This window comes from Rhipicephalus sanguineus, chromosome 6 (genome assembly GCF_013339695.2).
Source record: "Rhipicephalus sanguineus isolate Rsan-2018 chromosome 6, BIME_Rsan_1.4, whole genome shotgun sequence".
NCBI classification, from domain to species: Eukaryota; Metazoa; Arthropoda; class Arachnida; order Ixodida; family Ixodidae; genus Rhipicephalus; species Rhipicephalus sanguineus.
Genome location: NC_051181.1, coordinates 155903537 through 155921692, shown reverse-complemented (window position 1 = coordinate 155921692; position 18156 = coordinate 155903537). Strand labels below are relative to the sequence as shown.

Genomic DNA, 18156 nt, shown 5'->3' with positions numbered 1-18156 from the left:
CAGCAATTTGCGGTTTGCAGCCAAAACTACAACTAGAGGGTCTATTATGCCTATGCATGTATGAAAAATGAACTGCAAAAGGATATTTCATTGCAAAATAAGCCCTAGAAGTTGCCAGCTATAAAACCAACCCACCGCTGGCGAGCACCATGGCACGTGATGTCATGTGCTGCATGGAGTGGCGCCATTGTCTGCTGCCAAAGTTTCAGCCGCTGTAAATTGATCAATTTCGGTTGCAAGCTGAAGAAAGCTGAAATAGCTCAATTGCACATGCAGCTTGTCACGTTACAGCTTGCGAGTGCACTAGTGTGGCCCAGACTTCCATGCCTCTCACATTTTTATAAAAATAGGTAGTTATAATTTAACTGCTTGGTGAAATGCACAAAAAATTTTCCAGCTTACTTATAAGCACACTGGGATTAACCCTGTGTGTTCCCACATAACACAGATTATGATGGAAAATTGGATATCATGGCCTCTTTAACTTTTGGGTAATTGAGCCCTTTTGCTGAATATCCCTTTCAGTAACAGTGTGCACAATTCTACAGATCAACTCTATAGGTTTGTCACGCACTATGTTAATTCAACTGACGTCCATAGTGGACAAATAGTGCTCATTTAACTTCATTGGGCTGCATATTGCTGCGTATTGCTGCAGAGGGCCACTTTGCTGAAGGCACTACCACTACAATGTTCAATAAGCCATTCGACGTGCCGCATTCCAGGAGCCTTGCCAAAATTTTAATTTTTGTTTGCTTAGAATGGATATAACCGATAACAGGTTGCCCGTGTATTTCGAGCCTGACATTTAATTACCTTTATACAAAAATAGACCGGCTTCAGAATAAATAGATCTTTTAATTATGCTCTATTTAAGATTAATTAGTGATAATGCATATATCAACATATTACCACATTTCCTTTCTTGTAATAGAATATCAAGCGCCTTAGAGCGAAGTTGTGTAAATTTGACACATTTACAGACACTTCGTCATAATTAACGCCTGAGGGGATATTTGTGCTGAACAATAATGATTCCATAGAACAAAAGGGGTAGGCTGACGAAAAAGGGGAAAGCCTGCTGATCGTGCCATAACTGTGGGAGGGGGGGGGTGGCAGCGATGTAAAGAATGGAGAAAAATTTGCAGCAAGATGCCAGAAATGGTTTGGCTTTACTGACTCATGTTGCGTCTCAAGTATGTTGTGAATTTCACAATGACAGCAAGAATCTGATGGTAATAACAAGTTTGCTTCTGTGGCAGTTTGTTTGTTGCAACTCTATAGCAACTTCTTGTCATATCTTTATTCTAAAATATGTCACAATTTGCATGATTGTTACTTACACATAACCTTAACTCATACTTTTTGACAGAAATGAGAGCTTTCTGGCTTTTCTCCATTGAAAATCAGTTGGTACCTCCAAGTTTCTACAAGTTTTCAAGTAGGAGAGAAGGCATTTCACAGTTGGCTCAATTCTGGGTATTTGAAGTGCTTTTATTTCAAAACCTAGGTAACACTAGTGATTTTATTGAAAAGTATGAGCCTAGTGCAAACTACCCTAGATATACCAAACCTGTGACATTTTTGTTTTGCTAAACTTCAGTGTGTTTGATATAGCTTTGAAGAGAAAAATCACAGAAGGGACGGCCTGAAAGAAGACAACCTCATGAAAGCATTTCACGCCTTTCTCATCAGCCAAGTAACGTACGCCGCCCCTTTCCTCAACTGGAAGAAGACAGAGCTCAATAAAATCGATACACTAATTAGAACAGGATTGAAAAGGGTCCGGAGCCTCCCTCGAAATACTAGTACGGAACGACTCCTCCAATTGGGCCTGCACAATACAGCTACCGAACTGTTTGAGGCACAGCGGCACGCCCAAATTAGTCGGCTCTCGCTCTCAAGGGCGGGCAACGAGATCTTGTTGGAAGCCGGCATTCAGCCCCTCTTCATGCCGCCAGAGAAGTCACAACTTTGCAAAAACGCCACGCAAGCGATAACTGTTGATCCGATTCCCAGAAACATACACCCGACCCACAACGAAGGACGGAGAAAAGCGAGAGCCAAGGCCATACTCGCCAAGATCATGCGCAACGAAACGCAAGTCCTCTTTGTTGACGCTGCAAGATATTGGAATCGAGGCGCTTACGCCGTCTCCGTGGTGGACGCCCATGGCTCGCTCGTCAACGCAGCCACGGTAGTTACCAACTTCACCCACGAAGCAGAAGAAATGGCCATTGCGGTGGCCCTTCAAAGCTGCACGGGAGCCTCTATCATTTACTCGGACTCCAGAACAGCCATAAGAACTTTTTCGGCTGCCCTCGTCTCTTCGAAGGCAGCTACAGTTGTCAACAAGCTCTTCTACCAAGAAAGGGGCGAAGATAATTTCCCGTCCTCACACATTACATGGTTCCCGGCTCACATGGGAAACACTTCCGGATCTTCTTCCTGCAACCCAAACGAGCGGGCACACCAACTGGCGCGAGAGCTCACTTTCCGCGCCTGCGGTCCACTCCCTCGCTTCAATGCAGCCTGCAGGAACCTCCATAACAAAGACCCGCTCGTGTCATACCACGAACTCACCTCTCATCATAGGTTAGAACATCGAACTTTTCCTCCTCCTCACACAAAGCTCAACAGAGCACAAGCAATCACTTACAGACAGTTGCAGACTCGAACATACATAACACCGACGACACTAAGCAGGATCAATCCTGACTTTCCTGCTGTATGCTCGCACTGTGGCCACGAATACAACAATTTCGAGCACATGCTCTGGCTGTGCCCTGCCAACGCGGGTACAGATTTTTCTGACCAGTCGTCATGGGACTCGGCGCTTCAAAGCACAGAGCTCATAGCTCAGCTCAAGGCTGTCCAGAGGGCCCCGGCCGTTGCCGAAGGACTCTGTCTACCGGCCCCGACCTGGGTGGAGCCGCCGGATTGATTGACGGGGCCTTCGGCACCGCTTTCTTTCACCTCAGGACCTGAATAAAGTTCGTACTCACTCACTCACTAAGTTTCAGCCTATTACATTATTAGAAAACTGTATGGGATGTGCAGATATTTCAGAAAAACTTCAGATTTTACATGTCATAATGTCGATAGAATAAACTACTTTGCAGTGCTCTCCGAGTTTATACTTCTTGGACTGACTGTACTTTATCAGTGTCACAAGTCCTCTTTCACATTGTGTGCCATTCAAGTAATGTGGCAGTCCATGTCTTGCGTTGCTTGCAGGAAGTGCGGAAACCCCAGGAAGCGTTCGGCTTTGAGCAGGCAAGACGCGAATATACCCTCCAGGACTTTGGCGAGATGGCGGACAAATTCAAGTCCAGCTACTTCAGTATGCCAGTGCATGTGAGTGACTGGCATTGTTCTGTTGATGTTCCTATATTGAATGTACAGTAGACTCTCAATAAACGAAAATCTCTTAAATGAAATTGCTGCTTAAATGAAACAACTGCCTCTAACATGATTGGTTTTGTGCTTGAATTCTGCACCCCTTTTCATCTCTCAGTAAACAAAACTCCTGTTAAATGGAACATATTTTCCTGGTCCCTTCAGCTTTCGTTTAACAGGAGTCTACTGTATTGTGTATATCAAGCCCATGTGGTAATCACTGTAGTAGAAAAGTTCCCTGCCCAGTTGATTGGCAGAGTGAGTTCTGGAAGCAAAAAAATAAGTAAGAAAACAACTTGAACCAACATTTTCATACTTCCAAACTTACTGACCCAAGGTTTGAGGCGAATGAAACTGTCATATTCCATATCTCTAGTCATTTTCCCCACCCTGGTTCTGTTTTTTTTTTTTTTTGACAAGTTTTTTTTAAGCCTGCTGGTGTTTTCTACCTTTAAATTGAAATCATTACAAGCGTTATCTTAAATCTAATTGGGTGACGTACATTTACTGGTATGCTCAGGGGTGCCATTAAAATTCTTGATACTGTGTCGCACACCGTTGTACGTAATATTCATAAGCCTAGAATGAAACATGGCGAGTAGCTTCAATGTTTAGGATAGGGATTGACGTTTTGTTGAAGCTTGGACTTACCTCTTCGTAATGTTTTGTCACTGGTGTAGATGATCTCCACAGAGACTGTGGAGAAAGAGTTCTGGAGGATTGTCGCTGCTGTTGATGAAGACGTCACAGTGGAATATGGTGCGGACCTGCACTCAGTGGAACACGGCTCGGGCTTTCCCACAAAGAACAGTGACCTGCTGCCTGGTGACGAGGTCAGTCAGCAACACGAGAAAAAGTCCAGGAAGAACATCCGTGATTCATTTGTAAACATGCCTGATTCACATGTTTCATTCTGTTGTCCTATTTCTTTTTCTCCTTATACAGTTCAGGCCACTTATAATGTAACCGCTTATAGTGCAGGACCGGTTACAGCGTAGTCTTTTTCAACTCTGGTTGACCCTCCCATAGAAGTCCATGGCATACCGCTTATTGTGCGGTCCCCCAAGATGCAAGACCGGTTATAATGTGGTTGCCGGGACATTTTTCTGACAAATGCGGTGGCGAGTGCGCTTCTCAAAGGAGGTGCGCCTCTGGGGACAGAGCGACGAGGTAGTTACGAAGGAGGAGGGGACGCGGAGTGAACGAGCGACGGGCAGAGGGAGAAGAAAGAACAGAAGAAAGACTGCAGCAGCAGTGCGCCGGGTGAGGAAGGAGAGCGGTTGCCTACTTGATGGAGAAGCCTTTGCACCGGCGCTGGCGTGGCTCTGGAGTCTGGCTGTGAGCACTCCGCATAGAGCGTGCAATCGCGTCCGCATCAAGTGTGCTTTGAGTTTCCTGTTGGTAAAATGGTCGCCGTAGAGTGCAACAGATATTGCACTTGCGACTTCGTCCGCAAATTTAAACGCTTCGTGGCTTTATGATGCAAGCTTTCGCCTTTGCTGGCAGTATGCACACTTACACAAGCTTGGTGGGCTTTTGTTGTGATTGACCGCCGGGCCGTGAACCGGAACTTCATATCACGCACGCTGCTCTTGGGTCAGTGCTCGAGTGCAATCTTTTCGACGCCCGATCTTCATGGGTCTTGGACAAACTTCCCGCTACAACATGCCAACCTGCAGGCCAGGCCTAATCAGCGTTTGTTACCTTTTCGGTTGCGGTCGCGGGTGATCAAATTTGCGGTTTGGTATGGAATCAACGAAACTCTTTGTGGTTGCTGCACTTGAAGGGAATAATATCGTTAATAAAAAACGAGGGCATGGGTGGCATGTGTAGCACTAGAATGGCGGTTTGTGATTTGATTACAACGTCTTGGACATCGGGTACGCACCTGTGAAATTGGAACGATCGGTACCGTTCAGCACGCGGAATTTCGATCGTGATTCGACATAGTTTCTGTGTAATGCTCATAATCGAGGTGGTCTGAAATGTAGCCAGTGAATTTCTGCGATGGCACTTCCTTTTGTTAGTTTCTTCCCCCTGCGTTCAATTTGTTGGCAACGCGGGTCTTTGGACGTTCATTTTTGAACATTCGGAAATTTAAATACCGTATTTACTCGATTCTACCGCGCCCTCGATTGTAACGCGCACCCGTTTTCCGCGACCAAAAAAAAAAAAAAAAAAGTAATACATCGATCGTAACGCGCACCCATTTTTCCTGAGAGAAAAGAACAAAAAAAGTCCGTAGGAGTCAAACTTCGCACATTCAGAAGAACAAGTATTTGGGTTTTAAAGAACTGAAGTTTCAAAAAAGTAAAACACAAAGTCAAAAAGCGGGCCTTGCCGCTAAAACTGTCACCACTACGGCGGCGATACGAGTCGCGTAATGGATCAGTCCTCGTCGCTGTCGGACAACTCCTTGTCGCTGTCAACACTCTTCGATTTCGGGAAACCGGCCCTGCTTTGGTCCACTGAAACCTTTTCGTGAAGCTTTGCTGTAAAAAATCTTCTGCTTCTGTTTGCGACAGTCTCGCACGCACGTTTCGGGAACTCCGAACTATATCCGAACGACCGCGATGCGGCCCGATTTCCGTCCGTCTCTCTGCACATGTAATAACTATTTTAAATGCGGCATCGTGGTACACTCGTCGAGTATTTGGAGTCGGCACTTCCATGCCGTCGATGCGAACGCAGAACGGGATGACAATCTCCTCAGCACACGTACGAACTGAAAAAATGGCAGAAATGGCCAAGGCGCGTAGGAGGCGGCCATTTTGAAATGTCGATGGCAATACGATAACCGAGTTTCTTTTTTTTTTTTTTTTCGGTACTCGATTCTAACGCGCATGTGATTTTTGGACTCGTTTTTCCGGAAAAAAGGTGCGCGTTAGATTCGAGTAAATACGGTATTTGTAAGCACACTGTGTCGCATGCCTTGATTCTCAGACACACTAGGCTGCATGCCCAACACGTTTAGCACAGCTGCAGCCTTTAAAAAATGTTGATTCAGTTATAATGCTGTACCGCTTATGGTGCGGATATTCACGACTCTGGCGACTTAAGTTATAAGCGGTCTATGCTGTATTTTAATGCTTGGTTTTTGCCTGTGACAGTTGGTGTTGTAGTCTTTCAGGTTTGGTGTATTTTGTGAATTCTTTAGCAGAAACAATGTCATGTATGAAAAATACTCTAATGTGTAAAGTTGCTGATGTAGTTGTGGAATATTAAAAAAATTTGCTTTGTCGGAGTGCGCAGTAGCGTTAGGCATTCTGTGTCGAAATGTAATATATGTTTCAGTTGTTGTGTTGTGAGCCTTTCTTTTTCTCAATCCTATGATGTTGCACATCTTTATGTCCAATTTCATACACCTTTTTGACTGCATTTCATCATTGTGCCCAGGAATACATGAATTGTGGCTGGAACCTTAACAACCTTCCTGTTGTGGATGGTTCTGTGCTGCGACATATCAACGCAGACATCTCTGGCATGAAGGTGCGTGTTTTGGGCTGAGTGTTTCATTATTTTGTACCATACATGTTAAAACGGTGAGGCACAGTAGGAACTGGCTAGCAGCAACTCCGAACTTTGAAGTTGACATCTGAACAGTGGCCAGCAGTGAGGAGGCAATGAAGAAAAAAAAAAAAAGCAATGTAGCCTGTGCATTTTTTTTTCTTGTGTACTTATCAGATTCCATGGATGTATGTTGGTATGTGCTTTGCCACATTCTGCTGGCATAACGAAGACCACTGGAGTTACTCCATCAACTACCTTCACTGGTAAGAATCTTGGAAACTGGATTACTAGTAGCAGTTTCAGTGCCATCATTCATTCAGCATCCTTGAGCACAACCTAAGTGCTGTCTAAATGGCATCGCATTTTAAGCTTTTGTGATGACGTTGTGCTTTTTCTTTAGGGGTGAGCCCAAGACTTGGTATGGAGTCCCTGGTGGGAAGGCTGAAGTCTTCGAAGACGCTATGCGCTGCGCTGCACCCGAGCTCTTCCAAGCGCAACCCGACCTGCTTCATCAGCTGGTCACCATTATGAACCCCAATATCCTCCAGGCTTCTGGAGTGCCTGTGAGTTGTACTTTCTGTACCATAGTAATGTCGCCACAAGATGCCTCAATAATTCTTTCAGCTGCAGAATATGTATTGAACGGACTTATGTAAATAATTGAGTGCCAGGGAAGTTCTATTGTTATGACTGATAATTCTTGTAACTCCAGTTGCACAAAAATAACAAAAAAAGAGGGGTGGGGGGAGGGTCACTGGCGGAGTTGCTTTTACTATAATAGCAAGTTACTTACTTTGATTTGTTTATAATTTGTTATTTCATGTAACCCACTCCCCTCTGTAAAGCTTCGGCGATTGAGGGTAAAATAAATGAAATGAAATAAATGAAGTGCACCTTCAGTACTCCCTTCCTACTGTGGATTGCGTTTGCCCGTTTCACTTGAAAAGTGGAGGACGTCGTATGACATTGAAAAGTGAACCTTGCATGATGCCGGACACACAGTCTTGCCCACTGCAGTGCCCTGTACACACTCCTATCACGTGCTTGCTGCTGGGGTCTTTTCGAAATCAGGAATCCACTGCTATCATGGTTTGTCCAGCCTTTTCACCCACTGCAGATTACCTGCAAAATAGTGTTTAGCTGAGCTATCTCCTCCCCCCTTCACTCTTACTGGTGAGACGTCGCTGTTTATACCTATCACCTAATACGTAGGTGCAACCAGTGGAGTGGTTGGTGATAAGCTGTTGTGTGAGGTTGCACTTGTGTGCGTCGCAATTTTTCGTCCCTTGTCTCAGAAGGTTGCGCTAAAGTAGTATCAGTGGATTACCAACAAGTCCAAACATGCTCATTGTTGTGTGAAGCTCACCATCACTCACATGTCTACACTTTTCGCCGATGAACAAGAGATCCTCGTCTGGCATAATCAGTGGCACAATCAGTGTCCAAAAAATATATTGCCAGTAATAATCTGCTAGCATGTGCCTTTACGTCACCTAGTTATCTTGGTTGGACAGCAGTTGGCAAGCCACTGTGCCAGTCCCGCATGATGTGGCAGTTCAGAGTATGCATATTTTAATTATTGTTCCTTTTCCTTGTATCAGCTTACGTATAACAAATATCGGATTTAGTAAAGGTCTTTTCTATTTCCATGTTTGGCGCAACTTCATTACGACATTAGACTGTGCTGCTGTACTGCTCTCAGCCAATGTTGTTTTTTCTGCTCATAGTGTCGTGTAAAGGTCTTGGTTGGGAAATAAACTTCATCCTTACGTGTGTAAAGCTTTAATCACTCCATACAAAGGCAGCTGATTACCGTTTGCCTTTTTTTGCTTTTACTCCTGTTCCAGATATATAGAACGGATCAAAGCGCAGGGGAGTTTGTAATCACATTCCCCAGGTCTTACCATGCTGGCTTCAATCAAGGCTACAACTTTGCTGAAGCTGTCAATTTTGCACCTGCTGACTGGGTATGACTTTTCTTCCTTGTTCTTCCATATTTGCTGACTTGTATAAAAAGATATACAGATGGCCTGTGGCTACCTGTGCACTCAACATCCGATTTTTTGGACTCCCTAGGGACCGCGAAATCGTCAGAAAAATTGGGCAGTCCGAAAAAATAAATTCATGCTTTTTTATTCCGCTCAAGTGGTCAAACTGCCACAGCCACGTCCAAAATAGCTTTAATGCCTCCCAGACACCTATCAGGCATTTTTGTGCATGCCCAGGCTATCGCAAATACATTCGGTACCTGCCGCAAACTCCGCTACTTGCCAACCACCACTTGCAAATTTGTGTCTCATGGTGAGCGCCGCTGATACCAGCAAAGTGCAGAATAGATTACGGCTCTTTCGCATGGAGCGTTTGGAAAAGACGACACGGAACACAAAGAATGGCAGAAGAGTGGACGACTCATCCGGCTTTCCCCGATGCGTGTGCACACGTAACCTGCGCACACCCATCGCCGAATCTTTGCCGATGTGCAGCGTTTGCTGCCGTGAAGCCGATCATTTTTAGTTGTGGGCTGCACATCGCCAACTAACCTGACGCCATCACTGTACTGTTGCTGTACCGTACGCATGCTAATTCTAAAAGGAAAATACTTTCTTTGCCCAAGTAACCAGCCCAAGTAACCACCCTGTTGCAGCACACATGCATTTGTCATGAAAGGGTTCGGGATGCCCACTCAGTTCCTGACCGCACACGGGCGCAGAAATGGCAAGCTGGTTTCGTTCGTGAAGACAACGCATCTATGCAGTGCACTTAGCGGTCTTGCACAAAGAGGCAGCATGAATGGCGGCACGGTGCGTTTGGGTTCCTCTCTATTAAATGCGCGCAGTACGCATGCAACTGCACTAGGCCACATGCACTACTGAGCAGTTAGCTGAAGATGCTTATCCAAATGGTTGTCAGCGATTAAGCTGTACTGGCACGTTTGCCATGTGCCGCCATCACGCCTCCGTGCATTTCCGCTGCTTATCCGTAAAGTCATCGCCTCACGGTGTCGTGATAGCAGCCCCTTTGAATTTCTGATCTGCTTTACCCCGTAACATTTCTGCATTGCAGCAAAGCAGATTTTCGGACTCTGCTACTGTCGCACAGATCGACTCGCGACAGCGCTGGTTCGAACCTATGAGATGATAGACGTGGCAGAGGTGGGGACTTCAATTGAGGCCTTTCGGACCCCCAATTTGGGCAGAAAGTCCGAAAAATTAGACGCCGAAGAGTTTCAGCGCCCGAAATTTCGGACGTTCTTATATATTGACGTCTATGGGTCTGGTGACCATGCCGCGAAAGCATCCGAATTTTCGAGCATGTCCGGAAAATTGGGCGTCCAAAAAATCGGCAGTTGGCTGTATACACCATGCAGTTTGATAGAGTACCATGCAATTCACAGTTATGCAGATGATTCAATGTTGAAGCTTTCACCTGGTGTTCTCAATTTCATGTTATTCCTAGAGCTTTCACTGGCGTTGTTGGCAAACTTAGTCCAGCTTTGTGAACATGCTGATGTGAGTGAGTGCCCTTTAGTAATACTACATATATTGTAGCCGTGTAAACTTAGAGGAGGATTTGTTTAACGATAGGCCTAGCACTACCAGATGCAACATATGTAGTATTCATAACTTGAATGATTTGTGCTTATTTATGGTTCTGTGTGCCATTGTTACTGTCCCTTGGGTCTTTCTGTTGCAATAACAGGTTGTGGTGTTCTGAAAATTTTGCGTGAATCAAAGTACAGTTGTGTATTGGCACAATTCTAATTCACCCACAAATCCAATAGGCACTTAATTTCATTTAAGAAAGAAGAGTCCTAAGCCCCTAGTTTTTGCATCAGGAAGAAGGAAGAATTTACCTTTATAGCTAGAAATTTGCTCAAATGTAATGTTTGTTGTGGCCATGGTTACTCTTTGGACATTAAAATTTTCAAACACACGAAATGGGTTGGTGACCTGTTCATTGACTGATCACATTACCAATCAGTAGCGCAGGCAGAAATTTTTTGGGGGGAGTGGGGTTCAGACACCCTTTATGCATGTGCGTGTGTGGATTTGTATGTGCACTGCATTGATTGCAGTACCACTTTGTTAGCGCTCATGTGGTTACACGATGCGTCAAAACTTTTTTGTTTGTGCATATGTGCAAGAAATGTGTATGTGTTGCGAACATCAGGTAACGCCTTTTGCCTCTGTTCTTTTTTGTTGTATTCCAAAAATAAAATAAAGGTACTACTTGCTTGTATACATAAGCAAAATTGACGAATTTTGGGGGGGTTTGAACCTCCCTGGCTACGCAAGTGTTACCAATTGATGCAGCGACGCACACAATTTGTTTATGCATTTTGCAGTGCCTGTATCAAACACATGAGAAAGAAATGCTAACAAAACTTGCAATGTAGACGTCCATAACAGAGTGCAAGATTGCCTTGTAACTAGAGCTGTGCGAATAGCAAAATTTTGGGTGCGAAGCGAATTCGAATACTAAAGATTGAGTGCGAATCGAATCGAATAATTTTCGAATAATTTTCGAATATTTCTCAAACATTTTTCGAATAATTCGAAGTGAAATTACAGAAAAAGTTGCAGAGAATCCCTAAGTATGTTCTTGTGAGATAGCAACATGAAAGTGTTTCTTTTCGCTAGGTTGATGAAGCGCTGATGGGGTCGTATTTTATAGTTGTCTTTCTTATCAAGAATGAGGCAATGTAGAGGCCGAATTGTATTTATGTACATGATTTGGTGCAACCAAAGTGTTGCCGACGACACTTTACACGTGATAGGCAGAGATGCCATTTCCTCAGCCTCTCCTCCGCTTTCAAATGCTGGGGAAGGCCAACTGATGTGGCGGACAAGGGTGTGCTCCCTTCAAGTCCGGAGTTCCACATCTGCCTCGTAGACGTCGATATATAAGAACATCTGAAATCTTGGATGCTAAAAGACTTCGGCTACCGATTTTTCGGACGTCCTGCCCAAATTTCAGGTCCAATACAGCATTAATTGAGCTTCCACCTCTGCCACATCTTTCATCTCCATATTGGAACCAGCGTTTTCTTGAGTTAATACATTTGCGACCGTAGCGGAGCTTGAAAGGCAGCTTTGCCGCAATACGGGGGTGTGATGAGGTGAAGCATATTGAAAATCTAGGGGCCACTTCCAAACGGACGTTGACTGTCTCTTGGCTAAGTTCGACCGCAACGGAGCTTGAAAGGCAGCTTTGCCGCAATACGGGGGTGTGAGGAGGTGAAGCATATTGAAAATCTAGGGACCAATTTCAATCGGACTTTGTCTCTTGGCCAAGTTCGACCGTAACGGAACCTGAAAGGCAGCTTTGCCGCAATACGAGAGTGTAATGAGGTGAAGGGGTCACTTTCAATCGAAGGGGTCACTTTCAATCGGACGTTGACTGCATTTGTCTTTGGGAAGTTCGAATAGTTCGAATAGTAAAATTTCAGTGCGAATCGAATCGAATAGCAAACACTATTCGAAAAATATTCGAAATTTCGAATATTCGCACACCCCTACTTGTAACCCAAGTTTCCCAACAATGCAGTTTGACATGTGGCAGTCGTAGTGGCTAAATGAATTTCTCACACTTATTTTCAATGCAACGAAGTCATTCTGTGCGTGCGTGCATTGAATGCATGCTTCTTACGTGTGTTGCAGCTCCCCATAGGGCGAGTATGCGTGTCGCACTACAGCATGCTGCGGCGATTCTGCGTCTTCTCGCATGACGAGCTTGTGTGCAAGATGGCGGCCAATCCAGAGCATCTAGACATCAGCCTAGCAGCATCCACATACCAGGTACTGTGTGCGGATCTGTTATTTCCTTCCTTCCTTCTTTCATTGTAGAGGTCTGTATAGCATTTAGAGTGTGGAAGGCACTAAAAATGTGTATTCATCTTATGTTCTGGCAGACAGCCTTGAACTTCAGAAAGGAGGAGCACTTTTTATTGCTTTCCTGCTCTAAGCATTACATTCTATCTTTTGCATCGTAGAGGGCCAACTATTTATCATCTGCCCTATGCAGAAGCCAGCCCTAGTTGATGATCATTGGGGCGTGGCTTTATGCAAGCCATTCGTGAATTAAAAGAATGAGGTAGGAAAATAGTTGTTAGAAATTATTGTCTTCACCTGTGAGCAAGCTTTTAAGGGTTATCAAGAGCTATATCACTTCTGTGACACATGTTTGCACTCTACTAGGCATACATTTCTGTTGATACGATATTCCTTGTTAAGTTGGCTGATGCTTCTCCAAGTTACAGGGGCGCGTCGTGACAACTTCCGTCGGTAGCCTAGTGGCTGTGGCATTGTGCTGATGAACTCAGGGTCGTGGGTTCAACTTTGGTCGCAGCAGCCACATTTTGAATGGGGGCAAAATGCAGTTAATGCTTATCTTCTTGATTTAGGTGTGCATGGAAGGACCCCCAGGCTGTCAGAGTTGTTCTTGAGTCCCCCTTACTGCGTACCTCATAATCAGATAGCGGTTCTGCCATGTCAGAGTGCCAGGAAATTAATTTTGTGTCTCTTACTTTGCTTGTTTTTTATTTTTTGTTGTTACAATTTTCAGGACATGTTGAAGATGGTGGAGACGGAGCGTGAACAACGGCGGTGCCTGCTGGAGTGGGGCATCACAGATGCAGAGCGCGAGGCATTTGAGCTTCTGCCAGACGATGAGCGGCAGTGCGACTACTGCAAGACCACGTGCTTCCTTTCGGCTGTCACGTGCTCGTGCAACGGCTCGAAATTGGTCTGCATACCCCATCGGGACCATCTGTGCGATTGCCCACCCAGCAACCATTGCCTCAGGTTAGATTGTTAGAGCAAGGCTTTCTAGGACAACCCTCATGAGCTTTGCCAAAAGTGGCTGCTGCTAGTTGTGGATGCTGCTGCTGTTCTGCTGCAGAGCTCACACAGGGCAGCACTCATGTGACATAATTGGCTGACAGGTGCAGTCATAGACAATTAAAATGCCAGAGATTTAGGGTTAACTAAAGTGCACCCATTTGTTCTTGTTTCCATTGGTACGTATAAGGTCATATGGTCATGGCTTGTCCGCTTATTGTGAGGTTTAAGCAATCTTAAGCAGTGCAAGATAGTTCTCTAGAATTATTGGCATCTGCACCCTTGCAGGGGTGCTGGCGGCAGGCTGTCTTCTTGCTGAATTGACTTTCGAAAAAAAAAGAAAAACTGTAGCTAGGTATGCTTACTGTAAGAACTACAGATCTTAGATGCATAATTTGAAAAATTAATGAACACGGGGTGTTGCTGGAGCCAACCTTTCGACAAGCGGTCTTGTCTTCTTCAAGGCTGCAGCTGCCTGCCTTAGCGTGTATATATGTATGCTTCGTACTCTTCGTGGTGTATGACACCCCATGAACGTAGCATACAAAGCATACAGATACATGCGCTGAGATAGGCAGTTGCAGCCTTGAATACAGGGCCGCTTGTTAAAATGGCTCCAGCGACACCCCGTGTTTACGAATTTTTCATCTCTTCTAGCTTCCATCTTCCCCTGAAGTTCTGCCTTTTAAGAGAGGGTCATAGGTTATGAAGCTAAGGTACCTATTTCTGCAATGTTTGTGCAGGTACCGCTATACTTTAGACGAGCTGCCAGTCATGCTCCACCGCCTGAAGGTCCGGGCGGAATCGTTTGACAACTGGGCGATCAAGGTGAAGGCTGCACTGGAGGCCACCGAAGATGAGGACAAGCTGGAGCTTTCTGAGCTGAAAGAGTTGGTTCAAGAGGCCGAGGAAAAGCGCTTCCCGCCGACGGAACTGCTTCAGTCACTGACAAAGGCTGTGCAGGAGTCCGAGAAGACGTCCAGCGTGGCCCAGCAGCTGCTTAGCAAGAAAGTGCGCACGCGCAACCGTCAGTCGCAGGATGCAAAGTACACATCTCGGCTCACCCTTGACGAGCTGCAGGTGAGAGGCTCGTGCACTCTTCGCAGCTCTGGCGTCTCTTTTTGCTGATGGTAATTTTGGTGGCAAATAAAAAAAAAGCACTCACTTTGAGATGCAGTCTGCGAAGAATTGAGGGGAACTATTCAAAGTGCCAGTCGCTCATTAACTCCAGATTTTCAAGAATGAATCGTCGATAACCTGCAGGAAATTCATAATTTCACATTTGCTGGTGTCACCGTTCAGGCTTGGGGCTAGTGATGCAGAACTATCGATGGTACTATCGATAGCTGAGTCACTATTGAACTATCGATGGTAAAAGATACTATTGATAGCGCTATCGATAGTAAAAAATTCGATGGTACTATTGATAGTATAAAATCAACAGCACGAACTCATTGCAGAATAAACTTGGTTCCCTGTGCGTGTAGTACATAGTGGAGCCGGAGGAGCAGGCTGAAGGACAAGAAAATTGATAAGCTTGTGTTCTTCACCAGAGTGCTTTGCTGACACATGATCATAAAGTCAAGCTGTTCAGCTGTAGTGGAAAGGAAGGCGTTACATGTGGTGGAACTGCGCGGCTTCAAATTTATATTGCATTTTATGATTTCAAAAAAATATATATATCATGAACTAAGTTTGTTAATTGTAAGGTGTAACTGATTGCTTTTGGATGTGAATTTATTAATGGACATATTCCGCCATTTTCACTGCGGAAATAATTTATTTCTTTCGCCAAAAATTGCTCATAAATTAAGCGAAGCTCATAATAGGCTATCGCAAATATTTTGGCAATATGGCCAGCCAATAACAGCGCCATTATTCACACCACTGTCGATATTATTGTCACGTGGTTACGATGGTGAAGAATGCTGCAGCAAGACTGAGAAATACGGAGCTCTTTATTTGGGCGAACTTGTGCCCAGAAAATCAAAACTCAAAATACAAGCGATACACGCTGCGCACTGATAGTGGCGAGAACAGTCGTCGGCCATCGAGTAATCTGGTCATCGGTGGAACATGTCGACTTTTATACATCAGTCATAGAACCTTCCAGCATTATCACTGGTGCTCACGTAAGCTCTCGAATAAACTTGACTATTCGCATCCAGCGCGTAATCTTAACAGAAAGATCTCAAACAATTGTGAAGCTTCTCAAACATTACGGCGTGGCCTGCGTCGAGCGTTGCTAAGTCTTTGTGGGTGAAACCCGAATACATCAAAAGAAAGCAATAAACACGCGTGGCAGTAATCGAATGGAATGGAAAAACTTTATTCAGTTCCGTCGGGGCATGAACTAGCACGTAGCGGGCCAATCGCTAGTAATATTAACCATGGTACTAGCGATTTCACTATCGATAGTTTTTTGATAGTTGTACTATCGACAGTTTGTCTACACTATCGATAGTTTAAAAAAAACTATCGGTGCTATCAATAGTCAATCTACCGATAGTTCTTCATCACTACTTGGCGCCTTCAACCGCGGCCACCGTTTCGCAACGCTGATTGAGCGCTAATGTACATGTGCTCAATTCATTTGAACCTTTCATCTCCCAGGAATGCCTGAAAATACGAGAGCAGTCTCTTTGTGGAGATATTTCAGACATGACAGAATACATGTTGAACTAAGTTTGAAGAGCTTTGGGCAGCTTCAAACTGGGCATCATTCAGTATGCTGATGGCAAATTTGAGCTTGAGGGTTAAAGCTGACCCCCAATTTTAAAAGGTGCAAATCGAAGTGGCATTCTCAACAGAGTGAACTTGGGGCTGAAATGGGTCTGAAGATTGCTGCATAATGTCTATAAAGGTGCAGAGACAGTCTAACGGAATCTGGAGAAATAAAAACCTTACGTGGTAGTGTTGCAAGAGTGCCTAGCTTCTTGCAATTTGTGCAGTGGGCCTTCCTAGAATGGGTCGCAGTGTGTCATTGTGATGGTAACATGCAGGTGTTCTACGAGCAGCTCTCCAAGCTACCGTGTGTGATCAAGGAGTCTGCAATGATCCGTGACCTTGTGGACAGAGTTGTTGACTTCCAGAGCAGTGCCCGTGACCTGCTCACTTTGGACGAGATGGGAGAGTCGTGGCGCCTCGAGAAACTTCTCGAAGCAGGCCTCAGCCTGGACATGGATCTACCAGAGGTACTTCTCACGCTTGCTGCGCTGTCCCTCAGCTCGTGTCCGGTCATTCTGCTCCTCTTTGCAACATTTCGGGTATACCTGTCGAAATACTGTTTAGCAGAAGTTTCGTAATATTCTCAGATGCAGATTTTGCATGAGTAAATTGTAAAGTAGGAATTTTTACTATTTGCAAATATATGCCGTGGTGCTTGAGAGAAGTGGAAGTACAGGGGTGAGACAGCTGCACATATTGCGCATTTTTGATACGATTCTGTTTTCCTGCGCCAAGCTGCTCCAAAAGCATGAAAATTGCAAAAATTGCACCGAACTGCTCCAAAACAGCCTCAGAAGCAAGAATTTTTATGCTCACGTCAGCTTGAGTGGGGGTAAAAAGGCTGAGTTGAGACAGCATGATTTTCCAAGCAGCGCCTAGTGGTGACAAACACACAGTGGTGACAATGCTAACGCAAAGCTTTGCATACGCTATTCTAAAACTCCTTAGTATCAGTGCGGCGAGGTTTCTTGGCATCCGCGCTGCACTTTTGAAGGTGGTCCCGCACAAGGTGGCAGGGAACGGCAGTGCAGCGCGCTTTTGTTGTCACCCGTGAAAAGCGTGTGCACTTGACGCTACGCCAACTGCGCGGCTGAGCAGGTAGCTGAAGGCACTTATTGTCATGCTCTCCCAACAAAGAGCTCCGGGAAACCGAAAGCCCACAGCAGTAATCTGTTAATGCCACTGGTCTTAAAAAAAAAAAGCCTACTGCTATGTAACTACAATTCTTGTGCAGTCACAATTTTTTTTCATTTTTGAGAAGTGTGATGCTTTTTTGTTTTTTTCCTAATGTTTATGAAGTGAACCTGGTTTGCAGAACCTTTTTTTTCAATTATTTCATATGTTTGTTACTCTAGATAGGTGGCATGGTATATACCTGGCGATTATCTGTTAGAAAAACTTTCTCTAAAGGCTGTTTCAGTGCTATGTAAGCCGATTAAAATACGTACTTGTTCCCCCAAGTTGCTACAAGTTTGATTTTTCAAGCTCCTAAGATGACATATTAAATGCCGCTAACTGCTCCAAATCAAGGTTCTTCTGCTCTGAAATCAAACTTTTGCCGATCGAAAAACTGCTCACATTTCAATTTCAGCTCTCTTGCCCCTGGAAGTAGCCTAAGCAGCTTGTGTGTGCTTAGAACAAAATTTTTCGTAAGGCGTTAACAGCATCGTATATATGTATA

At 44.8% G+C, this 18156-nt stretch overlaps 1 protein-coding gene across 5 annotated transcripts in view; it reads left to right on the top strand.

The window, feature by feature from the left end:
* The window catches only part of LOC119396840 (lysine-specific demethylase 5A), a 56736-nt gene that overhangs the window by 9517 nt on the left and 29063 nt on the right, over window positions 1–18156 (top strand). For 3 of the 5 annotated variants that reach the window (XM_049417256.1, XM_049417253.1, XM_049417252.1), the window contains 10 exons: window positions 3238–3357; window positions 4080–4283; window positions 6796–6888; window positions 7084–7172; window positions 7310–7472; window positions 8757–8876; window positions 12570–12707; window positions 13474–13712; window positions 14492–14828; window positions 16751–16942. In XM_049417256.1, coding sequence (XP_049273213.1) covers window positions 3238–3357; window positions 4080–4283; window positions 6796–6888; window positions 7084–7172; window positions 7310–7472; window positions 8757–8876; window positions 12570–12707; window positions 13474–13712; window positions 14492–14828; window positions 16751–16942 — 1695 coding nt within the window. The remainder of the gene's footprint in view (window positions 1–3237; window positions 3358–4079; window positions 4284–6795; window positions 6889–7083; window positions 7173–7309; window positions 7473–8756; window positions 8877–12569; window positions 12708–13473; window positions 13713–14491; window positions 14829–16750; window positions 16943–18156) is intronic. The other 2 variants (XM_049417254.1, XM_049417255.1) reach the window with 1 other exon arrangement.